Source organism: Lactuca serriola, chromosome 3 (assembly GCF_051521515.1).
Source record: "Lactuca serriola cultivar US96UC23 chromosome 3, Lser_US96UC23_V15, whole genome shotgun sequence".
Lineage (NCBI taxonomy): Eukaryota > Viridiplantae > Streptophyta > Magnoliopsida > Asterales > Asteraceae > Lactuca > Lactuca serriola.
Window position 1 is genome coordinate 92,576,617 of NC_136410.1, and position 27,057 is coordinate 92,603,673.

General features: G+C 31.5%; 1 protein-coding gene across 1 annotated transcript; it reads right to left on the minus strand.

Moving 5' to 3' along the window:
• Window positions 1-1,745: 1,745 nt before the first annotated feature.
• LOC145094580 (zinc finger protein 7-like) lies at window positions 1,746-20,874 on the minus strand. Its single transcript, XM_079032721.1, has 2 exons — window positions 20,525-20,874; window positions 1,746-2,650 (listed from the first exon to the last, which is right to left on the minus strand). The coding sequence occupies exon 2, from the start codon at window positions 2,596-2,598 to the stop codon at window positions 1,861-1,863; it is 738 nt and encodes a 245-aa protein (XP_078888847.1). The 5' UTR covers window positions 2,599-2,650; window positions 20,525-20,874; the 3' UTR covers window positions 1,746-1,860.
• Window positions 20,875-27,057: the final 6,183 nt, after the last annotated feature.

Below are 27,057 nucleotides of genomic sequence, written 5' to 3' on the forward strand. Positions count from 1 at the left end.
GTCGCCGCTATCAGCGTCGCGAGTAATGTCTACCTACCCGAATCCGCGTTTTAACGTTCTGGTGAACACCAACCGTTTGATCATTTTTCTAATTTAATGGCTGAGAAACTCGTGGAACGCACAAAACCAATATCGGCGACAATATGTCGCCGCTAAAGATCTAAACTGTCGTCGCTAAAGGTCAAAAAAATGCGCCTTTTTTCCCTCTTTGTATGTCGCCGCTAAAGGTTGGTTGTCGTTGGTATTGATTCTTTTGTCGCCGCTATTGGGTGTCGCCGCTAAATGTCGACGCATATTACTCTCACTTGCTTCCTCTTTCTGCTTCAATCTGCTCTCATTTTGTTCAAACATTTTCTCCGACGATTCTCCTTTCCTCCAACGATTCTCCCTCATTTAACAACATATAGTAGAAGAGATACCGTCGGCCACCGAAAACTTCCCCTCTCCGACCACCGGCACTGTTGCTGTTGTCGATTTCCTTCTCCCGGGTTCGTGTTTCCTTCCTCATCTCTTCCTTTCTTTCTACTTTAATGTCGATTTCCGCAAGAGTTTGTGATTAATTTCATTTTTGTTTTCAAAAATCTCTTTTCCTCTCTGGTCACCATCATTACCATCGGCAATTGCTGTCACTTGCATCAACTAGCATCACCATTGTTGCAGCACCGAAGACTCCAGTTGAAAGAAGGTAAAGTTTTGGGAACCACAAGTGTATTTTTATGTAATTTATTTTATATGTGTGCATTTGTGTGTGTATTTTGTATATATGTGTGTATTTCATATATGTGTGTGAAATATGTTATATGTGTATGTATTTCATATATATGTGTGTGAAAATTGTGTGTATTTCATATATGTATGTGTAAAAAATTTACGTATATGTGTATAATGTATGTATGTATGTATTTGTATGCAATTTGGATTGTGTTCATAGTTGTTTTATGTGTATAAAAAGTATGTATATTTGTGTATAATGTATGTATGTGTGTATTTATGTGCAATTTGGAGTGTGTTGATGGTTGTTTTATATGTATAAAAAGTATATATTTATGTATAATGTATGTATGTGTGTATTTATGTGCAATTTGGAGTGTGTTGATGGTTGTATCGGTTTTTGGACAGCCGAAAATGGATGTTTTTAAAAAAAAATAAAAAAAAGGCAATAGCGGCGACACTATTAGCGTCGACAAGAGTATTAGCAGCGACATCATCATTAGCGGCGACTTTTTGATCAATAACGACAAGACAGTAGCGGCGACTCAATAGCGGCGACATGTCGCCGATAAAACTATTAGCGGCGACTTTGGTGAGCAATAGCGGCGACTTTTTTTCGCCACTAATACCCTTTTTTCTTGTAGTATATGATTATATTGTCAAATTAGATGATTTGTATGACTAAACTAGATGTTTGGTATGTACTCATAAAAACTGTTATTAAAAAAACAATAAAAAATGGAAAAAAAAAGAAGTAAAAATGATAAAAAAAATTTATTTAAAAAAAAGAAATTGAAACAATCAAAAAGTAATAAAAGAAAAATAGATGATTTTTAAAATAAAAAAGCATTAAGAAAATTGAAAAGTAAAGAAACATAAAATGAAATACTAGTTCCGTAAATATTTTTTAAAATATATAAAATTAGTAAATATTTTTTCTAATATCTCCATTTTGTCAAAAACTCATAAACCCACAGAAGGAAGCCAAATCGGGTCCGACGGAAAAAGAGAAGAAATGTTAAATTAATGCCGACTTTCTTGGTAGGTTTAATCATCACATGCTTAACAACAAATAACTGTACCAACAAGAATCCATAGAAAATAAAATTAAAAAAGATAGTTAATATTAGTACAAAAAAAAAAAAAAAATTAAAGTCTCAAAGTAAGATCAGGAGTGACTGTTGCATCAACAACACTGACTGTTTTCGGCAGTAAATCAAGAACACTGACTGTTGCATCCACTTGACGGAAGCTTCCCGGCCACAACATATGATCATATCCGTCATCGTCCACATATATAGGAAATTCTATAATTCCATTTATGTATCTTGGAGATATGCTGTTAATTTCTGTTGGCATCCTCGTAAATGGTGGCACAAATGTTTGGTGTTGTGACGAATGCGCTTTGATTTCGAGAGATCTTAATGAAGCTCCATGGGGAGGAAATTTCGCAACCTGGCTTGCATACTTCTCAGAGAAAATACCCATTCTCATAGCACGCTTTGCAAGCATCCTCTCACTTTTATGCGCATTCTGGTGACCCCCAAGAGCTTGTGAGCTGAAGAATTTTCTCTGACAATAATTGCAAGGAAAAACTCTTGGTAGGGATCCCGGGGTTGCATGAGTTTCTGTGTGGTTTGTGCTTTTACTTGTAGTCGATATCGATCTTCCCATTGAATTTTTTGATTCAAATTTATACATGTTCGAGTTGAAGTTTAGACTCAATTCAAGGGAAATAGGATCATAAGTGTGGGATGTTTCCAGTTTTTGGACAGGACGTGTCATGGTTGTTTGAACAGATATGTTGGAATCAAGCTGGCTGTTGTTACCTGAATCATCGTCATCTTGGACCTCAATTTCCAGGTCTATGCTTTTGGGAAACTTCATGTTGGAGATTGACCTCAATGTGTAGTTGACAATTCTAGTCAATTCCTTTTACCTACAGAATGAGCGCACATTGTTATTTGTATAGCTAGTATAGGTTTTCTTGTTATAATATGAATGGATATTGGGAGTCGTATAACCAGCTTACAAACCAATAAACGATAATCTGCTATATCCAAGAGACACATACCAATCTTGAAAAAACGAAAATCGGTACCCACCATGGCTTGCTCTGCGCACCACACCCCACCATGGTGGCATATGAGAGAGAGAGAGAGAGAGAGAGAGAGAGAGAGAGAGAGAGAGAGAGAGAGAGAGAGAGAGAGAGAGAGAGAGAGAGAGTATGTATTCTTTCAATGCCATTTGTGCCCATTTAAAAAAAAAATGTAATTCAAACCTATTTCACCACATGTCGAGTTTATATTGTGTTAAAATTTATGTGACAAATAGATAGCTTCCAAAAAATTGAGATGGTGTTGTGACACTGCCTCCCAAACTTTGGTAACGTGTGTTGTCTCTTTTTGTCAAGCTTTTAAAAAGTTTGTTATGGTATGTCACCGTGTGTTATGGCTTCAAGATATATATGTTTTAGAAAAATTGAGATGGTGTTGCGACTTAAGTTACGTCTTATAAATGATATGATTCGTAAAATCTTAAGACTTGACGTTCTCGTTAAATTACGTCTAATTTTATGTAGAACATTACTTTTTATTAGAATATTTAAAACAGATACAAGGAAAAGGATAAGAAAAAAATTAATTATAAAAATATGTACCAAGTAATTAAGATAAAATTCAATTAAAAAATATTACAAATCCATGTAATACTAAAAAATGCAAAAAAAAAAAAAAAAAAAAAGATTCAACTAGTTGACAAGGCTGGGTATTTAGGCGTTTGCAATATGTTACTCGAATTTTGATCAAAAGTTATTGTAGATTTTTGGCAACGTATTTCATGACGAGTGTCTTGAAGAAAAAAAATCATATTGTGTAAAGAGTTGAACTGTAGCGCAACAAGACTCCGACGTGAAACGTATTGAAATATATGCAAGTACTTGATGCATGACACAAATTGTCTCATATGCTACTTGACATAATTCAGATACGCAGTGTCGCGATACATGTCTACAAGATTTCTTCTATTCATTGGTTTGGATGAAAATTTAGCCTCTTGAACACATGGTTTAAGCAAGTGTTAGAAAACATGAGTGTTACGTGTATGCTTGTTATCAAATGAAGGCTCATTGTCTTAACTTGATAAAGATAAAACCTTATGTGTATATACTTTCTGAAATGCATGTTTATAGAGTTTTTTACAATAAAATAAAACTAGTAATCGGCATCAATTCAAGGTTACCAAAACACATACCCCTCCTCAAGGTTACTCTCTTTTGATGTCCATTGGGTGGGGGCCATGTTCCCGCTAGTACCGCCCCTTAAACTTCTCGTCCCGACTTCTTACTAAATAATTGACTTTAAATAAGTACTTCCCAGTTAGGAATGAATATCACTTTCAATTTTAATTCGATAGTAGTGTTGTTTTGGTTTAAACATGTAAATCAAATTAATAACAAAATTTATCTGGTTAGTGGATAATATAAATAAAAAACCAGGGGTAATAGTATGTTTGTGCAACACATTATTAAAATTAGGTTAGATTTTCTCTAATTATATATATATATATATATATATATATATATATATATATATATATATATATATATATATATATATATATATATATATATATATCTGAAAACTAAATATACCTGGTTACTGCAAAGAAAATGTCAACACTACTTAGATTTAGTTTGATGGCACTTTAAGTCACTTTCGGAGAAAACCCACATGGTTATTAGTTCTCTAAATTTCAATTGAAATAAAAAACATGTTATTTACTTGTACAATTGTTATATATATATATATATATATATATATATATATATATATATATATATATATATATATATATATATATATATTCTTGTGAACCACGACCTTTTACTTTATTATACTTGGTAGAACTTTTTAATTTAGTGTTTTTCATTTGAATACCCAAGCAATGTTTAAAAATGAAATGGTTTGATGGTGATTTTAGTATTACTGGTTCATTTTTGTAATTATAATTAACAAGAATGCCAAATAGGGATTTAAAATGTGACTAATACAAGTTAGGCAATGTGTAGTGCATACTTGTATATAAGATGGGTTCGATTCCAAACACGATGTGATGACGGAGGTCAAAGGGCCTCTATTTCACAAACCAAAAAACATAACTGTTTCTAATTGGTCATTTAGCAGGGTCAAGCGGATTCGGTGCTATTTTGTTTCGACAACCTAGTTATACAGGCAACATGGAGCTATGTTGGCTCCTTAGACAATTTTTCCATGAAGCTTAGGATGCATAAACAGTTATCTGAAAACCATTTTTGGAGTATAGATTCCAGAGTTTTCATTTAACCTATAAGGATTTCGGATAGTTGATTATATATAATCACATTTCACTTATGTGGAACACTTATATGCAATCTAACATTCAATATACTCTTTGAAACCAACTTATTATTTTGTGCCTAAATCTTTAAATGTTCCACATGAATATTTATACCACGAATGTTAAAAGACCATTTTTGCATTGGAATTTCGATAAGGATGTCTACATTAAAGAACTAAAACGCTTTATATAACCGATAACAAGTATAAGTTGTATAAATTATAAAAATAGTTTTGTAGTTCGAAATAAGTTCCTAAATTATAGCGTCAAACATTTAGTGATGTTATTCTATCAAGTGATTTTGTTTTAGTGAGATATTAGAAGTTTGTATGTGTATTAGATCTGATGCAACTAATGTATGAGTAAGCATTTTCCTATATACAAATGGCATGTTGAATTTTGGTACTAAGAAAAATCAAGTAGATGAAACTAATAGGTTGTTTTCATCTAAACTTCCATGAAGGAGATTTGGGAGACTAATGTAATCAATAGGATTAGGATTAAATGGGTAAATAAAAGTATTGTTAATACATAATCACATTATAATAAGACAAATCACAACAAGTTTAAATATGATGATTTTTCTCCTATAAGCACTCTTATTGATTCAAGTGTGAAAATGATGCATAATATTGTGAATTCTATTTCAGACTTAGAATAATCTAATAAGATTGTTGCTTGGTGTATTCCATGACAAGCACTACAAATAATATTAAGACGCAAGTTTGATATCTAACATCAAATATCATTTGTCTATGAGTGGTTAGTTATTATTCCTTGGTGGATGTTTGGTTTCTTAGACACCCAATAAAGATACTTACATTGCAAAACTAATAATAGAAATTAAGTTTGTTGCACTAGCTTGTACTAGTAAAGCGAACATGTATTGAAATTAAGTTTAAGAGATTTAACAATAGTTAAATCAAATTGGAGCTATTTCTGTCCACTGTGATAATGAAACCATTTTAGGTAATGAATACAACAAAGTTTGTAATATCAAGTGTAGACCATTGGGTGTTAAACATATTATGGTTGGATAATTATTCATGAATCCATTTATCTATATTGAGTTTGTTAGAACACATACAAATTTGACAGGTCCTTTGACTAATGGGCTAGCAAAAATACTTGTGAAATAACTCTACAATTGGTAATAGAGGATGAATATATATGACTACAACTCACACTTATGGACTGAATCACATTTTTAATATTCCTAAGTATAAATTCAGTTGTACTGGCAAGCCTAAAGTTTACCTTCTTATACTTGCTTTGAAAAAGCGTATTGTATGTACATGATGTATAGGAATTACATATATGATTATGAAGTATATTCGGACTTTAAAAGGGTGGGGACTTTGAATTAAGATAAGCATAATCGAATTAGCAAGCACGAGTATTTAATCATGTCAATTTTCTAATTTTTAGATTAGTACAAATATTTACATATGTATTTTATCTACAAGTATTCAAATGAGTCTTGAATATTTGTAACGTGTGAAATACTATCATGAATATTCAAATTATATTTTGGTTTACCGGTTGCACTAAAATGGGACAAGTTGTTAAATATTATAGTGACATTGAGAATTTTGTGTAATTATAATTATAAGGAGAGAAAATAGGGTTTATTATTATTATTATGATTCAATATAAGTTGGGTGGTGTAGCGTGCACACTTTTATATGTAACTAGATGAATATCCGTACGTTGTACGGAATAAAATTATATAGCTAACATTTTAGTAATCATATATCATTGAAAATATTTATGTCATTTTTATTAACTAAAAAATAATTATTACTACATTTATACATTTAGTTAGTGTACCATTATAATTCATTTGAACGATAGATAATATAACACTTAGTAAAATCAAATCATTTAATGGTATCTACTCACGTTTTACGTGTGTACAAATTTAGTTATCTTTCTCATCTATTTTAATTAACTAATGTTATGATTTATTAACTTTAAGGAAAATTTGACGACGTTCTAATTTCATAATGATGATTATTTAAATTATCAATGATTGTTTGTGATGTAGTATAATTTAATTTTATAACTTTATGTTATTTTAACTATTATTATTATAAAGTAATTTAAAAACAACTTAACTGAAATTTAGTTATTATAAAAAATGGTTTTTAAAGATCTTTTAGTTAGTTTTACTTTTAGGTTTATGTCATTTTACGGTTATTGTATTCAATATTTTCTTTTTAACTCTTGTAAAAAACTATACATTGAGTTTTATTATTTTTTTAATATTATTTCATATTTTACTTTAGGTTTTAAATTTTACATTATTTTTTTTAAGTTTGTTTGATATATTCATTTGGGTTATGCATTTAACACTAAAGTCAAGTTATTGATAATTCAAGAAATCTTCAATTTATGATAATATTTATAATTAATAATATATTTAAGTTAGAAAATATATTATATGGAAATATGAAAAGTTGGAAGTTTAAATTGATGTGATGAAAGGAAAAATACTTTATTTATAAGTATAGTATGATAGTATGATAATATGATACGATTTTGATCTAATACGTAACGAATGGCGATGGTAAAAGGGTCATACGAAATTATATCTTAAGAGGCAACACACATGTATGGTATCCAATAGGAATATCACTTGGGTTTAGTTGGAAAACATGCTTATATTGAAGAAAAGTAGGAGAAATAAATAAGTTTGGGACTACTTGAGGACAACTCAAACCGCCTACCAACCATGTTATCTGGCTTCTAAAGTTACTGACAATCCTAACTGTCTATATGTGCATTTTTGCAAAGTAACTCAATTTGCCTTAATAGTTTATGTATAAAGCTTTTTCTAACTACAAATTCTATAATTTTATTGGATCTTGTAGCGGATATATGAGTACATATACCCATACTCCACTTATTTTGAACAGTAGTGTTAAGTCAAGAAGTATTGAATCAGATGATGTGATATTTTTGATAAAGAAGGTGATAGACAAGGCTTATAGAGAAGCTTCTCTATAGAAGTTCATGTAGAAGACCTAACTTCTCTATTGAAGGTCATGGATAGTTCTCTTTATATCGAAGTTTATCTTACTTCGATATATTTATCTATTTTTGTGTGGACATTAAGGTTATACTTTATGCCTTATTCACAGTATACATTTTGGATTCTGGGATAGCACTACTATATATAATCTTGTAGTCTTAAGTATTAGAAATAAAGCTTTTACATTTCCATATTTGTACACTTAATATTTCCTTGATGAGTAATTGAGTTTAAACATAACTATTTACTGCTTTTTGATTTCATTATTTTTTGATTCGTGCTTGAATTTTATTGATTCCGCAATGCATTTCCATGGGATCCAACATGTGGTATCTGAGCTTAATATTGGAGGTTTAAGCTACTATTTCAAGAACAACTATCTGAAATAATTATTTAATCATGGAGGTTTAAGCTACATTAGTCTTTGAGTTATTTGGAAGGAATTCTTGTTCAATAAATCGAATTCTATTCTTTGATTCAATCAGATTCGATTTTCTCTCTGTAGTACATTTTTTAGATCATTTTTCTTATTCAAAAAGTCATTCAGATTTGTTATTGATTCGTGTTTTAGAAACAATTTTTTTTGAAGAGATTCATATTTTGTTCATAGATTTGTTCTAGATCTCTTAAAATTCATTTTAGATCTATTTTCTCTCTCTAGAATTCTCTGATGGATTAGGTGTCTAATACCATAAAAATAATTGGTATAAACTTGAATTGATAGCAACACAATCCTTTTGGGTTGCCTTCAAACCTGACAAATGAATATGATGACTATTAGAGAGAGAAGAATGATTTATTAAATTATTGCTTGATTAATAAATTAATTAGAAATCAAAATAAATGATTTATTAATATATTATGGAAATAATATATTAATTAGAAATCATATTGTTTAATGAATTTTAATCAGAAATTAATTTGGAATTAATTTTGAGGTTAAAGGAATTAATTAAAAATGCAGGGACTAAAGGTGACAATGTTTAATAATTGAGCATTGGGTAATTCTAGAACCTCCCTAAAGAGGGGGGGGGGGGGGGACGAAATCTAGAGTGTCTCTAGAGTTTCCTTGTGCTCTAATGGTGTGTTGGATGCTTTATAGAGGAAGTTAAGGGATTAAGGTTATCTTGGAGATACTTGTATTATCGAATACTTTCCAAACACCTATATAAACCCTCATTATGGTTGAATTTCGGCCAAGCCTTCCATCTACGTGACTTGGACGAAATTTAGGCTTCTCCCCCCTCTCTATATTTTTCCTTGGTTGATAGGTTTGTTTGTGAAACATTAGAGGCACGACACTTGTATCATTTGCTACCGAAGGTCTTTTATGCTTCAAGAACTCTTGGATCTACATTGTTGTTACTACATAACAATTAAAGGTATGTCTACTATCTCTTAATATGAATTTCGAAAATAGTAAGTAGCTCCTAGGGTTTATTCTTTTGTGCTCAATACTTGTATGTTTAATTAGAGAAAACCTAGATCCTACAAATTAGGTTTGCATGCACACATAGGGATTGTTTGTTAATCTTAAAACCCATTAGTGGTATCAGAGCCTAGGATTGTTTTTTATTGAATATGATGCAATTGGTTGAACTTGACAATTAGGGTTTATGGAAATTAAACCCATCAGCATTAGGGTTTTCATATGTTAGGGTTTCCTAACCCTAATTTCGAAAATTTGCCTAAGGGTTTTAACCCTTTCCTTTGGCGTCCTAAGTTTCGAAATATAAGGTTTCCTAATCCTAGGGATTTTTTAATATAAGGCAAGGATTGAAATCCTTGCCTTCTTACCAAAGATTTTCCACATTATAGAAGTTAGAGATTTGGTGTGAATTTTTTTATTTTTGGTAGTTACCTTGTTCTTGTTTATTAAGATAATCGGAGGATTTGTAAGATCCCTCCCATATTTTCGAGATCTAGGGGATTGGGATTAGGTTAAATTAATTTGATTAATTTAATTGGATAATCCTTAGATGATTTAATAAATTAATTAATAGTTTTAATTAATAGATAATTATTAAATCAAATTTCTTTTAAATTTAATTAAAATTGTTTTTAATTTCGAAAATTTTAAAGATTAAAAACCTTAGTATTTAGAAAAGTTAAAATACATCATTATGGATCTTATTATTAATTTAATTAATTGATTAAGTAAATGATAATTAATAAATCCATAATTCTTTTAAATTTAATTAAATTAAAAGTTTAATTTATTAAAAGATTAAACCCTTGGAATTTTAAAATGTTTAAAACTCACCTTATACTCTATAATTAAGAGTTTAATATATATTATATGTATAAGAAAAGTCAGTTGAACCACTAGTACGCCTCATTCAGTAAGCCATACTATAAGGAAAGTTTAGTGAAGTAGCATGTAAAATGACCACCATTTGGTATGTATTCTTACCCACCGCTCTCTTATATGGTGGAGGTTCGTTACCTGAACGGGTTTGATAGGACACATAACCCTCATTAAATGTATAATGATAAAGTAACTAAACCATTTTCTAAAATCCCATTCTTAGTTACTTTTGGGAAAATGTGAAGTTGATGCTAACCCATGAAATTGCACATTACACCTTATTGGTCGTTAGTGGAGCGTGTGTGGTTAACCGGCACATTGATATAGGACTAATATTGTTGGCAATGGGTGTCTAGTAAATTATCATTGAATTAATGGAACGTGTGTGGTTAACTGGCATGTTAATTTCAGATGATAAATAACATCGAGAGTACCAAGCTAAATTGCATGGTTATTCACATCTCATTTGTGATATTCAACATCCCAGTCAAAAAGTAAGAGCATAATCGAGATTAAACATGTCATTGAATAGTTCAATGAATTTCAAAAGATTTAGGAGTTTCATAATATTGAAATTGGTAAATGCTTTACATACCTAAAATAGATTCGAATTTGATTACGACATCCATCTTCAAAATTTGAATTGAAAATATGGATCCTAGCCTTAATTTAAAATTGTAGGTTTATAATTAATGATTAAAATCAACTAACTTGAATTCTCTATTCTCCCTTTATAGATGTCAAGTTCAGACAACAATGGTCTTCCTCGTTCTTCTGAAAATGTTTTTCCTTCTCTATCTGAAGATGATCTTGCACAAGCTGATCAAGGTGAAAGAATGTTCCCTTCTTCAAGAAATGGTTGAACTGGAAATAATGCTTCTCTAACTCTTCCTTGACCTCCTCCAGTGACTCTCCCTAAGTCATGTCTTCATCAAGATGAAAATTATGAAACTACTCAAGCCCTATTGGCATACAAACATCCAGATGGAAAGTCTGTATGTGCGCTTGTTTTCAAAATGAAATTGCACATTGACAGATTAGGGATGTTGGGTGTCATTTTCCCAAGGGAGCTGGCCATTGACTTGGTTCTAGTTTCGCTTCATAAATCGTATAGTCAGTTCATTAAAGACTAATATATGAGGGACCACGGCATGACCCTAATTGATCTAACATATATGTTGATTGTTGCTGAAGCAGAAATGATTAAGAGCGCAAGTCAAGCAAATATGTTTGAAGGATCTGTCACCAAAATTTCCATGGACAGTGACAATAGCAATATTAGTAGTCCAGAAAAGGGTTATCTTCCCAATAGAAAGGGATCGGCTAAGGTCAAACTGTTTGGCCATATGGTAAAAAGAAAGGCTAATTCTGAGATAGTTCCATGTGCTAATCCAAAAAGGTCCATGTGTTTCTATTGCTAACTGAAGGGGCGTTGGATGCGAAGCTGCCCAGATTACCTGAAAGATCTTGGAGATAGTAAAGTCAAGTTTTGTGACGCTACTTCAAGTACATCCACTATATAACTCCATTATTTTATTAAGTTCCTATTCATAGATTCTTAATACATGATGTGATAGTCACATTTTGATGTTTTGCAGAATCTAAGAGAAAGAAAGAAGCTTAAGAAAGGTAAGTTGAATCTAATCGTGAGAGATGGATCTCAGTCGTATAGTTCGATGATCAGATTTTTAAGCTGCTTAGGAGTTATGATAAATTGTTTAGGAAATATCTAGAAACATAGTTTTCATATATCTGTATTATGAGGACAAAATTTTTCCGATCATTATCAATAAAGTGATTTTTTGTTTACTTTATGTTTCCTTGCTATGGCATTTATGAAAATTAGTGGTTACATTTCTAGCAATGTTAAATATGGATTTGATTCTAAATTATATCATTTGTGGTAATGTCATGATTGACCAATTTAAAAGGAATTCTCATCACCCAAGTTTCAATTGGACAGAAACTTGGAGTTATACAATTTGTATTGTGTGATGTATAAGTACATTAATAAATGATTTATTAATGTATTATGGAAATAATATATTAATTAGAAATCATATTGTTTAATTAATATTTAATCAGAAATTAATTTGGAATTACTTATGGAGTTAAAGGAATTAATTAAAAGTGCATGGACTAAATGTGACAATGTTCAATAGTTGTGCATTGGGCAATTCTAGAACCTCCCTAAAGAGGGTGGAACAAAATCTAGAGTGTCTCTAGGGTTTCCTTGGGCTCTAAGGGTGCCTTGGATGCCTTAGAGAGGAAGTTAAGGGATTAGGGTTATCTTGGAGATACCTGCCTTATCCAATACCTTCCTAACGCCTATATAAACCCTCATTATGGTTGAGTTTCAGCCAAGTCTTCCTTTTAAGTGCCTTGGAAGAAATTTAGGCTTCTCTTCTCTCTTTTTTTTTTTCTCTCTCTCTCTCTATAGTTTTCCTTGCTTGCTAGGTTTGTTTGTGAACCATTAGAGGCACGACACTTGTGGCACTTGCTACCAAAGATCTTTCAAGCTTCAAGGACTCTTGGATCTACGTTGTTATTAATACATAACAATTAAAGGTATGTCTACTATCTTTTAATATGAATTTCGAAAATAGTAGGTAGCTCCTAAGGTTTATTCTTTTGTGTTCAATACTTGTATGTTCAATTAGAGAAAACCTAGATCCTACAAATTAAGGTTGCATGTACAAATAAGGATTGTTTGTTATGCTCAAAACCCATCATTGTCTTCATATTTACTTTCTTTCTCTTGAAATATTAAAGATCCGGTGATGTTTTTGGTATTTGATCTAAAATAGAAGAAGCAATTAATGAGAAATGGTTGGTATAGAATGCAGATTACCATTATACCTACTCGTTTGAAAAATTCCTTTATTTCTTGATTGTTAGATTGATAAGTGATAATATATACATTTCTTCTAGATAAAAGAATGAGGATGGAGAATTAATTAGTCATCTGATTTATCTGAATAACAGTAATGTTTTGTTTCATCGATTGATTAGAACATATCAAGAGAGACGAACAAATAAGAAAGGTGGTGAATTCATAAAAGGAATTCCTCTTGCTAAACGCAAATATGGAAGAAATACACTTGAATATTATACAAATTATCATGAAGTTTATAAAGGTGTTCTTGAATACATTTATAGTGTTCATGATGTTTTTGATGTTCCAGAAAAGGAGACAACTCCAAATGATCATGTTGAGGGAGTGTTAGGTGTTTTGGAAAATTCTTATGGTTCAAAAGATTTAGACTTCAAATCTGATGTGCCAAATGAAGAATATCAAAGAAAAATTCCTGAAGTTGTGAAAGTGTTTTGTTCTATTGGAACGCAAACTGAATATTTGTTCTTGTTCTTGTAATTCATTTGAAGTAATGGTGCCTTATAGAAAACACACAATTCAAGATGTTCAAATGTATGAAACTCCAAATGATATGATACAAAAATATAATGTCGCAATTGTGAAGAAAGATTATGAGTTCTTGGTTTCAAAACTTCATGCTTGAAAAAGTCAAAAAAGAAGAAGAGGAAGAGTAAAACCAAGAAAATTAGTGTGCCTAAGCAAAAGTCTTATAATGTTGCTATGATGTCTAATTTCAAAGCCAAAAATGTGAAAGGAAATATCTTTCTCAAATTCGTCACGATGAAGAAGTTCGATATTAGAGAAATTAGAAAAAGTCTCTTGGATGGTACAATATGTGTTTGATAATTTTTGTGTGCCTACCAAAGAGAAAAGAAGATTACATTTTTCTGAAGGATATGATATTGGATCTTTTTATATTCAAATCATATTTTTCTGGTGGGAAACAACTTTATAAGGAATTTTCTCCAAATTTCAATCTCAAAAAAAAAAAAAAAAATCCTAAAACGAGTTTTTAATTATTGAAGATTAATTTGATGGGACACCTTATTTGGGATTATTAATTCATGATGAAAGTCGAAGTTAATTAGAACAATTTTGTCCTTTAATTTTTGACTCAAAGCACATTTAAGGTGAATGTTACATTAAAGAAGAATTGATTACACAGATGCAAGTGGATCAAATTATTCTTGATATGAGTATATGGTGTGTAAGATAATATTGCAAGTGTTACATATACTATGAGCATTGTCAAAATACATTCATCCGGAAGAATTAAAAAGTAATTGATTAATGGTCAAAGGTGGGTTTTGTGCATATGGATTTGATTGAAAAGTGCTAATTTGAAAAGAAATCAAGACAGCAAGATACAAATGAAAATATGGTCAATGGCTATTTTAATGCATTAGGAAAAGGTGCTTTTTCTTGTCTCTATACTAAGTAGAAAAGCTGAAAAGTATGAATTCTACGAACAATTAATAGCGATTGGACATTAAAGCATGTTGGGAGACATGTTTCATAGAAACTGGTCTTACAAGTCAAAAGCATATTGGTCAAATGGAAACAACATTGAAATCGAGGCTTTCTCTTTCCTTTAAAGCTGATCATATACAATCGTATGTAAATGAAATTAAGGAATTAAGAACAATTAAGCATGAATCAACCGATAATGAAATCCATACAAGGTGTAAATAATTATGTTTAATCTTAGTTAGTTTGGAAGGTAATCTCAAGTGTATAAATATAGAAATTTAAGAACTCTCTCTCTAACACTTACGACTACAATACTATATATATATAGTAGTGCTATCACAGACTCTCAAAATGTATAGTGATGTAACTAAGGCATAAAGTACAACCTTAATGTTCACACTAAAATAGATAGATGTATCAAAGTAAGATAAACTTTGATATAGAGAACTATGCATGACCTTATATAGAGAAGCTAAGTCTTCTACATGAATTTATATAGAGAAGCTTATCCATCAACCTTTTCCATCACCTTCTCCATCAGAAATGCCACATCATCCGATTCAACATTTATTGACTGAACTCCCCTAAATGTTAGATCTACTGAGGAACATGCTTTTCTTCCATGGCATCTTGGTTGAAATGTAGCATTATATATACTCACTAAAAGCATACTTACCGTTTTACCAAATTAACTCATATTTTGCCTCGTACTTACTAGCCTAGTTAAGATACACAAGTTTAAAGGATATAATTTTTGATTTTGTATTTTAGAAGATGCAAAACAGAGTGTATATGACCAAATGAAATCCCATATACCGTTTTCTTATGTTACTGTTGGTTCAAACTATTATGTACGACCCTACATATGTTTCAACAATCAATTATCATGCTACTATGTTACATATATAGACTAAACCTGAAGAAAGGTTTAACTTTACACTCAATTACATTAGATTTACAAAAGTTCAAAAGAGAAATGTCAACTAAAAGATATGAATATTAAATACTTTAGAGTATTTACATATGTCTCTCATACCAAGATAAAGGATGTTAAAATATATGCAAATTTGAGGAATAGGTCAGGGAATGCCTACTTATTGGCTAGAATTTGGATAAGGTTAATAATGAAAGTAGAAGGTTCATTAGAAGCGTAAATGTAATATTCAATGAGAATGACTTTTAGATACACAATCTTGGAATAGAGAATAACATTACAAGATATATTAGTCCTTCATAGATAACTTTGGGCTCAAGATTGTAATGCGAATAACATTACAATCTTGGAATATAGAATAACATTACAAGATATATTAGTCCTTCATAGATAACTTAGGGCTCAAGGAGTAGTGGGTGCTTAAAGGAGGTTGGGAGTTCTATATTAATGGGAGCTTAGAGGAAAGTGTGAGTTTATAATTTGAAGCTAAAGAAGATGTAGAAATCCATAATATTAGAAGATCCACTATAGATAAAACACCTCAAGCTAGATGTTCTTCATCAACAACCTCTTTTCTATTGACTAGAAATAGACTTAAAGAACGAAGGATCTCGTATACAAAAATAATGCTAAGGATCATTTGAGTTCACTTGATATAAGAACCATACTTGGTCATTAGACAAGTCAAAAATAAGAAAGAAAGCACTACAAAATGAGTGGATTTTCAAGATCAATATAAACAGGATGACATGAAGATATAAAAGGTCATATTGGTGGTTAAAAGGTTCCAACATTATAGTGTATTTGATTATAAGAAGTTATTGTCTCTAGTTATAAAGATTTCCATAATTAAATTAGTGATGGGTATTAGGGTTATAGGAAACTTACATTCGGAACAACTTTAAGTTAAGACACCTTTCTTACATGGAAACATTAATGAATATATATAGATTCTACCACAACATTGTTTCATTTGATTATTAATGAAAACTTAGTGTGAAAATTTAAGAAAAGTCTATATAGATTTTAGAAAACAGTAAGACAATGCGATATGAACTGTGAAAACTACATATAGAGAAATATATACATAAGTTGTTATATGGATCACCGTTTCTAGTAGAAAAGGTTGATTCCTTATATATTATACTCTTTCGATAAGTTGACGCTGTATTGTTGGTGTATTAAATAAGCAAGAAACCAACATAGTGAAGAGAAATTTCAAAACATTTAGAGATGAAAGATATGGGAACACTAAATAGATATTTAGCATGACTAAAATCACACACACACACACACACAAAGAGAGAGATGTATGAATTTAAAATTTACCAAATAGAGCTAAATTGAGAAAGTGTTTGAGATATGTATAAAAGAAGCTACAGATAGAAATGCACCTTAAGCAAGTCTGCATAAGTTCTCAGAGATACAATCATCGCAAATCTTGTTTGAAGTGAGTAAGAGATGGCTAGTAGTCTTACACACTAGTTATGCACTAGGCCATTGACATTTCATATTTCTAGGGTTGTTAGAATGCTTATTTCTAATCTACGGAGAGAGCAGTATAGATAAAATCATTTTCCGATATGCTAATTAAAAGGCACTTCTACGATTCCATATTGTTACAAAAAAAAAAAAAAAAAAAGAGTTACCTTAGAAATGTAGGAGGATGTTCGTACTTGTGGACGAGCACCACATGATATTTGTTCGTTATTAGTTGTACAACTGCTGGTTTATGTCTAGACTATAAAACAATGCCACTCTAGTTGAGGAACTTTCAACAACAATTGGGAATAAAACGAGAAGACTTCATTCTTTATTATACATTCACAATGTATGTATCTCACAAATAATCTACTTTCTCTCGGGAATACAAAACAAATCTACATAAAACTTCATTGAAACTGATTAGTGATGGTACATTGTCATTGAAAGAAATACCTTGGTACAATGAATCTAACATATGTTTACTAAGATTGTAACAACAAAGAAATTGAAGTTATGCTAGCTTTGGGTGACCTTGTAGAAAATAATGAGAAGGCGGTGGGCTATATATAATATGAGATTACATATGGTTTGACAAGACCTACACATTATGGTGGACAGTCGTTTATTGATTACACAACCACCAAATGGAAGATTGTTGAGCTGTTGAGCTTGATGTGTTGGAACAAATGGTGGCATACATCAAAGATGTGGTTCATTGGTAATAGAAATACAAAACCAGAAATGATAGTATGTTTTTCCCCATATTGTGAGACTAGATTTGATTTATATTTATGTCGCAGTATATATAAAAATCAATATAATTGTAAACTTCACACGAAGATCGAAAATAAAACTCATTAATTTGTCAATTGACGTTATACTAATCCTAATCGTGTGAAGAATAAAAATTATTTTGTCTTCTTTATATCTATTCATATATTTTAATTGCGTGCATATCGTTTGCATAGGAAACACAGAAATTTTTAGAGTTATTATTATTTTAATTATGAGTCTCATGTTATGTTATTCTACTGTATATTTCTTTTGTTTGTTCTACAAAATTATTAAAAATAAAATTTAAACATTTTGCATTATATATGACCGAAAGAAAATAATTTTTGCATTTAAATTTCAGTTATTGTGTACAAAGGTATATTTAATATTAACGTATTTATATCAATTACTATATTAGTATTACCATTAACTAGGGATGTCAACCGGGGCAAACGGGACGAAGATTGCATCCCCCGCCCCCACTCCCGAAATTTTCCCGTTCCCTTGCCCCCGCCCCCGAAATCTCTAGCCTCCTTACCCCCGACCCTGCCCCTGAATCCCAAGATTACACCTGCCCCCACCCCCGTTTCCCCGCCCCCGTTTGGGTTGACTTTTTCTTGGGTGTACGAAAGTGTTGTTTAGGCTAAAAGAAGTTTTTTTGGGCTAAAAGAAGCCATTTTAGGTAAAATTAATTATTTATAGCATAATTTTATATGTTTAAAATAAAAATATTATAACATCTGAAAAGCGTTATACTAACAACTTAAACACATTATATTTTATTGAATTTTGAAAGTTCAGAATCATTGTTAATATTTATTATATTTTTGTAATCAATATATATTGATATAAATAGTATATTAACAGGGTCCCCATTGGGGCTTCGGGATGAGACTACCCACCCCCGCCCCCGCCCCCGAAATCAAAACAGGGGTTAACCTTGCCCCCACCCGCCCCCATCCCCGGTTTTTTAAACAAATATTCCCCATTCATGGTCGGGGCCCCACGGGTTCGGGGTCCCACAGAACTTTTTGACATCTCTACCATTAAGATGCTTTATTTGTCATAATAAGAAATTTGAAATTTAAGCATTTTAAAAATAATTGCTCAAATTCAATGTACTGTAATAAATAAAAGTTTTTCTTTTACCACATCGTCATATTTTTATTTAATTTGTTTAATGTTATTTTATGATTATTTTGAATTAATTCTTTTACATATTATTTTATAGGTTTTTCTATTTTAATAAAATTTACATAATTTTTTGAATATAATAATTACAATAAATATAACAATAATTGAATATCAAGTTCATTAATGAACTTATCTTTTTATTTCAAAATTCTCAAAGTAAAACACATTATTTATTTTGTTTATTTATTTAAATTTAAATGATAAAAACAATCAATTTTAATAATTCATTATTTTTCTTATTATCTTATAAATCCAAAGTTCTTAAATATTTAGTCCTTCATATTTAATAATTTTTAATTAACCTATGTAATACACGGGTCTTACATTTAGTTCTAAATAAATAACCTGTGGTGACCGGCATGTATGTAAAAAAAAATAAGAATACAAATAAAAATCTTTAAGTAAACAAATACATAAAAATGAAAAAAACATCTCTAAAATAATGCGGTTATTACCTAAATTATTGAAAGATATGTTTGAATAATCAATCTTGCCATAATGGATCTTGGTTAAAGTCATTTGATACCATGCCTTTATTAAAAAATTAATACATATATTCCATATACCAAAATCGATATTGCATCCCTACTTTTCCTTTACTACCACTAAGATCATATGAGTAGCATCCATTAAGCGTTTAAAGAAAAATGCACCAAGGTCCCGAATGACACAATCGTATACGACTGAACTTTTAGCTTCCGAGATTAACGGCCTCACTAGCAAAAAACTAGTTAAAGGCTTGTTTGAATATGACGTGTAGTTTCAGTACCCATTCTAATTAATATGGTTAGGCCAATTTGAAACTTATTTTCCTATCCTAAACGAGGTCAACCGGGGGAAGCAGATATAACCATAGTGATTTCATTCTGCTGTTTCATTGTTTCTTTTTCTAGCTATCCGCCCGTTTTAAAGCCATTGAACCCATGGCCCAATGCAAATTGCCCGTAGACCCAAATCGTCACTATACCAAATTTGATCATGTAAACTGAATCCACACATCAATAGGACATATCTAAGGATAAACCACAGTAATCTATAGCCATTTTAGACCATGAATATATCTTCATGACCTGTTCTCTATTTCATATTCAGCTTCTTTGATTTAGAATTATAAGTTTTCAAGTCAAAACTGTTACATACAAAGCTAGCAGGAATGATCTAATATCACTAGGGATGGACCTAATTTGGTATGTTATCCTTCACAAAGAGTATAAGATCCTTATTAATTCGGTACAATTTCATGTTTCGTTGGCAAAATGATCAGCAGTTCTAAAGATGCAGGTTGTAAAAGTAAGAGAACGAACATAAGCGAGGAAAGTAGAAAGTAAGAGAACCAGAAGAAAGTTAATTAAGAACACTAACCAGATGCTTTGAGCTAGCTTAGGTGCACTCCTTGTACTACACTAGCTAGGACAGAAACATGGTACCAATGTTTTGTCTTCCTCCTGTTGAAAAGATATGGGGGGTAGAGAAGAAGATGCTGAAATTAATAAAAAGGCAGAATATGATCGATATTAAAAGAGAGAAACAGATGAGATGTGAGAGGGGCATAGGTGGGAAGTTCACTACGAGAGTAAAAAGGAAAACAAACTTAAAGAAAAGGAAACTAATTTCTGTCACAAAACCATCTTCCTTTTTGGCTTTTCAGTATCAAATAAGTATGTTTAACTATACTTTCTAGGCATCAAACTTGAATTCGATGAATACTAGGTTTGTATCAGTGGATAATATTAACAAATGGAATCCACTTGTTCTGTGTTGGATGCCTTTCCCGAAGCCCGACACGTAGTTGCTGCTTTTCATAACTAGAAGAAGTGGTTTCCTGGGTACAATCAACACAAGAAAACAGAACACACCCACTCAACTTATAATATTTATTTACATTCACGGCTAGCTATTATAACACCAACGGATCTGAGACTATCGAAACGGTTGAAATGCGTTAAATAAATACAATATCATCAAATGTTATCATTGTCTATACTTTTTATTATTACAGCTTATTCCAATATCCATTTAGAACTTGTCTGCACATTCACATCATAACTCGTATGTAACTTATTCGTTCAAGATACATTTATTTCATTCTGTTGGAACTAATACAAATAACCATTCAAGATACATTTATTTCATTCTGTTTGAACGAATACAAATAACTTAAGAAGTAGTTATAACCAAGGTTCTAAATAATGCTGGGCGTGACTTTGCTACCATGTCAAGTCTCAAGATTTTATTAGCCATTGCGAGTCATATCATTTGTAAAGTGTGACTTACGACGACAAAAGTATATATATATATATATATATATATATATATATATATATATATATATATATATATATATATATACGGTTAGGTTCATATGAAACGGCTTAATTTTGTGAGACCGTGAGACGTATTTTTTAATTTTTTTAGTTAATTCAAGTTCCAAAAATAATATTTAAAAAAAGAATTTTTGGATTTTTCCATTTATTTTGCATTTTAAAATTATTTTTTAAAATATGTACAGTGTAATATTCTATTAGAATATTTCACGTATTTTTCAAAAAAAATGGAACTTTTCTTTTCTTTTCTTTTTTTAATTTTATTAATTTTTTTTAGTTAATTCAAGTTCCGAAAATAATATTTAAAAAAATAATTTTAAAATTTTTTCATTTATTTTGCATTTTAAAATTATTTTTTAGAATATGTCAGTGTAAAATTCTATTAGAACATTTCACGTATTTTTCAAAAAAAAACGGAATTTTTTTTATTTTTAATTTAATTTTTTTAATTTAATTCAAGTTCCGAAAATAATATTAAATTTTTTTTTGGATTTTTCAATTTATTTTGTATTTTAAAATTATTTTTTGATTTGGTCTAACGGTCTCATAAAATTAGAATGGTCTCAAATGAACCTGAACCTATATATATATATATATATATATATATATATATATATATATATATATATATATATATATATATATATATATATATATATATAGAGGTAGGTTATAATGCGGATGGACAACTATTGTGCGGACGTGTGGGCAATGTTATTTTATGATAGTTATTAAGAGAATAGGTTGTTTAGTAATTTGAATATGTTCAACCTTAAACAACTATCATTATTTTTCATGCATTCTCACTAATTCTTATTCATTGTTGTGCTCACACATCATTTTTCACTCATTTTCATTCTTAAAGAATACGATTAAATAAACATTCTAACAACATTCTGGCAGAATGAGAATAATAGTAAAAAGTCTATAATAACCTTATGACAAAACTGCAAAAATGGTCCCTATGGTATGCATTTTTTGGGGTTTTAGTCCAAACCTCGACTTTTTTGGATTAGTGGTCATTTTGAGCTAGTTTAGTTGCATATTTGGTCCCTTAGTAAACTGAAATCACTTTAATACCCTTAGGGTATTTATTTTCTATTTTATTTTCATTTTTGTTAAATCTAATAATTATAAATTTGTTGAAAAAATAAAAAAATAAGAGGGCCCACCTATATCTCTCTCTCTCTCACAATAAAACTATCACCCATCTTCACACCTTTGTGATGCACTACTACTCTTCTTCCCTTTGTTTTGTCGCTGCCACCAACTAGAACAAGACCCACAAAGGGTCGCCGGAAAAGGGCGACTGCCCCTGTTGTTTTGTGACATCCCAACCACCGTCACAATTGTTGCCATCTGAATCTCTTCCCTCGACCTCCTTCTAATCTCCAAACTGACTCCCACTCTCTGGTTCTCACTCCACCAACGAAGAGGGCCACCATAGCCGACTGTGGCAGCCTCTCCGCCTCATCCTGTCGTGACCCACCATCATCAAACACCCCGACGCCACTGCTTCCTTCCACATATTACTCCAGCATCCACATGCCATCACCTCCGCCAAGAAACACCGGTTGCCACCTCGTCTTTCTGTATGTATCGACAAGAAACACCAACCCTCACTACCGTAAGTATCGACCGACCACCAGCAGACTTCTCCCCTCCCCCGTTCATCTTTCCCGTCGAGATTAGGCAGAAAAGAACTAGAAGAAGCCCCCAGAGCAGCGCTGCTGCACACTGCTGCCACAACCACCATACATAGCCACCACATACCGCTGTCGTATGGAGAAGATGGTGGGTCGATTACCACTAGTCCAGGTCGTAAAGGGGAAACATGGGAACCCATATTGAGTTCATGAAATCTGGGTTTGTTGGTATTACTAGCATTAAATATAACTGATTGGTGGGTAAATGTGGAATTTTGATTAAGAAGGAAGAGATGAAGAAGATTAAGTGTTCATCTTGGGTAAAAAGAAAATGGAGAAGGAGGTGGGGGTATACGGTGGATAGAGAGAGAGAGAGAGTTTTATTTTTTTAATTAGTTAAATAAATAAATAAATAAGTATTTAGATTTTAAAAAATGAAAGAAATGCAAAATAAATAAAAAATAAATAACCCAAGGGTATTACAATCATTTCACCATTCAGTGGGACCAAAAATGTAATAAAACTAGCTCAAAAGGACCATCAATCCAAAAAAGTCATGGTTTGGACTAAAACCCCAAAAAAATGCATACCATAGGGACTTTTTTTGCATTTTTTCTAACCTTATAGACAATTTAATTAGGGAGAATATGTGATAATAACAATAGTTATGTAAGATTGAACGTATTCAAATTATTAAATAACATATTTTATTTGTCATTCTCACAGAATAGCATTGTCCACATGTCTTCACAATATATGTCAATCCACATTTGAACCTAGCTATATATATATATATATATATATATATATATATATATATATATATATACATATAGTAAATGAGATACAGACTGTCCTTTAGTTGTAGCTTGTGTTGGTCTCCTAAAAAGCATTATACGACCATGTTGCCTTCAGACATCTCGTCTTTTGACAACTAAGAGATAGGACCCTATTGGAGCCTTTTTAGTACAGAGTTATAAGGCTCTAATAGACCCTTAGAATAGGTGCAAATACAACATTGTTGTCTCAGCTTGAGAACACCAACCCATACACCTATAGGGGCGAGGGTTGACCTCCGTCCACTTCACCTCCCCTGTATGTAAGGAAATGGGAATTAGCCTTTTAGGGGCTTCTTCCCAAGTCCTTTACAGGGTATGGAGCCAACATCGGTCAGTATAGTGTACTTGTTGGGGGTCACTATTTCCCGGTAAGCGAATGGGATGCAACAGTAAGCTGCCAGCTTACCCGTCCCTCTGGACCTGATCATGTAAACACTTCAATCAATTCCTTCTTATCTCCTTGGCTTTACCAGTCGGGATTTATGCCTTTAAAGCTTTTTAAGGAGGTTCACTGATCACCTATGCAAATATGAACACTTGCTAGAATTCCTTAAATATGAGGATTGGCAATAGTAGGATTCAAGGAAGCAAGCCGACCGGAAGTTCTTACCCGTGGATTGAACTTTTGACTAGCGATAGGGAAGCAACTAGGGTGGGGGAGAAGCAATTATAACTAACTATATGTCTGGTTAAGTTATAAAAAGTAGCACTAGGTTAGTTACACCTTAATTATAACATTAAATTTGAATTAATAATGAAAGTGAGGAAAATATTGAATTATTAACATTAAAGTGTTCATTTTTCTTTTAAATTAAAAAAAAATAATTTAAATAAATAAACAAAGGAAATAATTGTGCTTCAATTTAAAATTTTTGAAATTACAAGAAAAATTATATTAATTAAGTTAATATGCATTTATCATTACATTTTAAACAATTATTATATTTAAATACTATATGCTAGTTAATAAAATGAAAAAACAAAACATAAAATGACATGTGTAAACAATTTAATTTAAAATAACCACAAAATGACATGTTTCCAAAAAAATTTGAGAATGATATATGGCAAACAAAGATTTTATTTATTGATTAATGTAACATACCGAAAATAGTGATAAAAATTTTCATTTAAAGATCAAACAAATCATTCATTAATTAATTATTCAAAACCTATATCAAGTCATCGTATCAAAACATCATAGTACAAATTATTTCAAATGCGGAAACCATGAGGGAAGGATGTTGTGTCATCATGTCGGGCCTTTCCCTTTCCAATTGGAAGTACTTGAAACCATAAAAGTAAATTGTAAGCATAAAGCTTAGTGAGATCCCCAAAATACCTCATATACAAAACGTACAAGTGTGATGGGCGACCCCATGGTCCTTCCTTGCATGTGGATGGCCAAATACAGGTCTTACACACGAGTGCCATGGGCTACCCCCACGGTCTTTCCTTGCAATGTTGATGGCCAAATCCTGATCTTACATATAAGTGTCAGGGGCCAGAGACTGGTCTTTCATACAATTGCTAGGTCCAAACCCTACTCTTTCATATAATTATCATAAAGTCAACTAGAATACCACATAGCAAGCAATGAGCCGGAATTGGTGCCTTTGACCCATGGATATAGTGAGAAAACTCACCTCATAGATAGACAAGCAAACTGAATAGCAAGCCGCATGGAGATTAACTCTACCAATCACTTTAATAATTTCATTAACACAAACTCAGCTTATAGGCTACAATACCTAAAATACCCCTAGGTCAAACCCTAGAAAATTCGGTCAAAGTGAACCAAGTGAACCAGGTTAATCATTTATATGTAGGGCGTACTCATGATGTATGCGTGGTGCATTTTACAGTGGACCGAGGATCAAGGAGCTGACCTGATATGAGTAGCGTACCCCTCAGTATGCTCGACGTACGTGGCTGGTCACCACCCCTCTTAATAAGTTCTTAATTTCTTAAGCACTCATGTCCAAATTTCAGATCTAGGCAACAAAAGATGTTCTTAACCATAAAGTTTCCAACTATATGGTTTAGCGTGACTATTAAGACCTTAATTTAAAAAACCCTAGTCTCTTAACCCATTAAGACAATCTAGCACTTGCATGGAGAGAAACTAATGACAAAAAACCTAACTTTATGGCTTAACACACCTTAAAACCTCTGAAAGGAGAACTCAAATGCCTTGGAGTACCTTCTACTCACAAAGACCAAGTTTGGGTAAAAAAAAGGGAACAACTTTAAGCTAAAACTAGATCAATAAGATTTCTACACCAAGTTTGTGAAGGGTTTTGAGCATTCTAACACTTCCTAAGTGTACATGCAACCCTAATAAACCTTGGATCTATGTTTGTCTAAGATACATGCAAATAATTATTTTTCCAAGGCTTATATCCTAACTAGCATGGCATGGGGAACTTGAATCAAATAAAGCTAGTAGAAACACTTACCTTGTAGTTGTAGTTGATTGCTTGGAGTTTTAGAGCCTAGCACCAATAATGTGGATGCCTCAAATGAAAGTCACAAATCACCACAAACTTGGAACTTTGAGAGAATAGTCACACTTCTCTTGAAATCAGCCCTCACCTCAACATATGTCAACTAGTGTTCACTAGATTCAACTAGATTGATTTCAAGAGCCAAAGCCTCCTTTATATAGTGTGGTGGATTAGGGTTACATCCATGTAAACCCTAATACCCATGTCTCTTCATTTCCATGAGATCCATGGGTTAAAGCTCCATGGAGTATCCATGGACTTCTCCATCCAAGCCTAGCCCATTCCAAATAAGCATAAGCCCACACTATATAAATATAGAAGCCCATATTTAATTAGTAATATCTTTGATCACTAAATTAATCCTAGATTAATTATAGATCACTACTAATTAAATAATATGATCTTATATTAATATATTAGAACTTATAATATATTAATAAATCATAACTTGTACTATTCTCAAATATTATCCATAAATTGTTCGGGTGAAGTGCAACCCAAATGGACCATGCCGGGTCGGGTCAAGTATATACCAAATATAGTTATGGGCTTAGACACTATATCCAACAGTCTCTCACT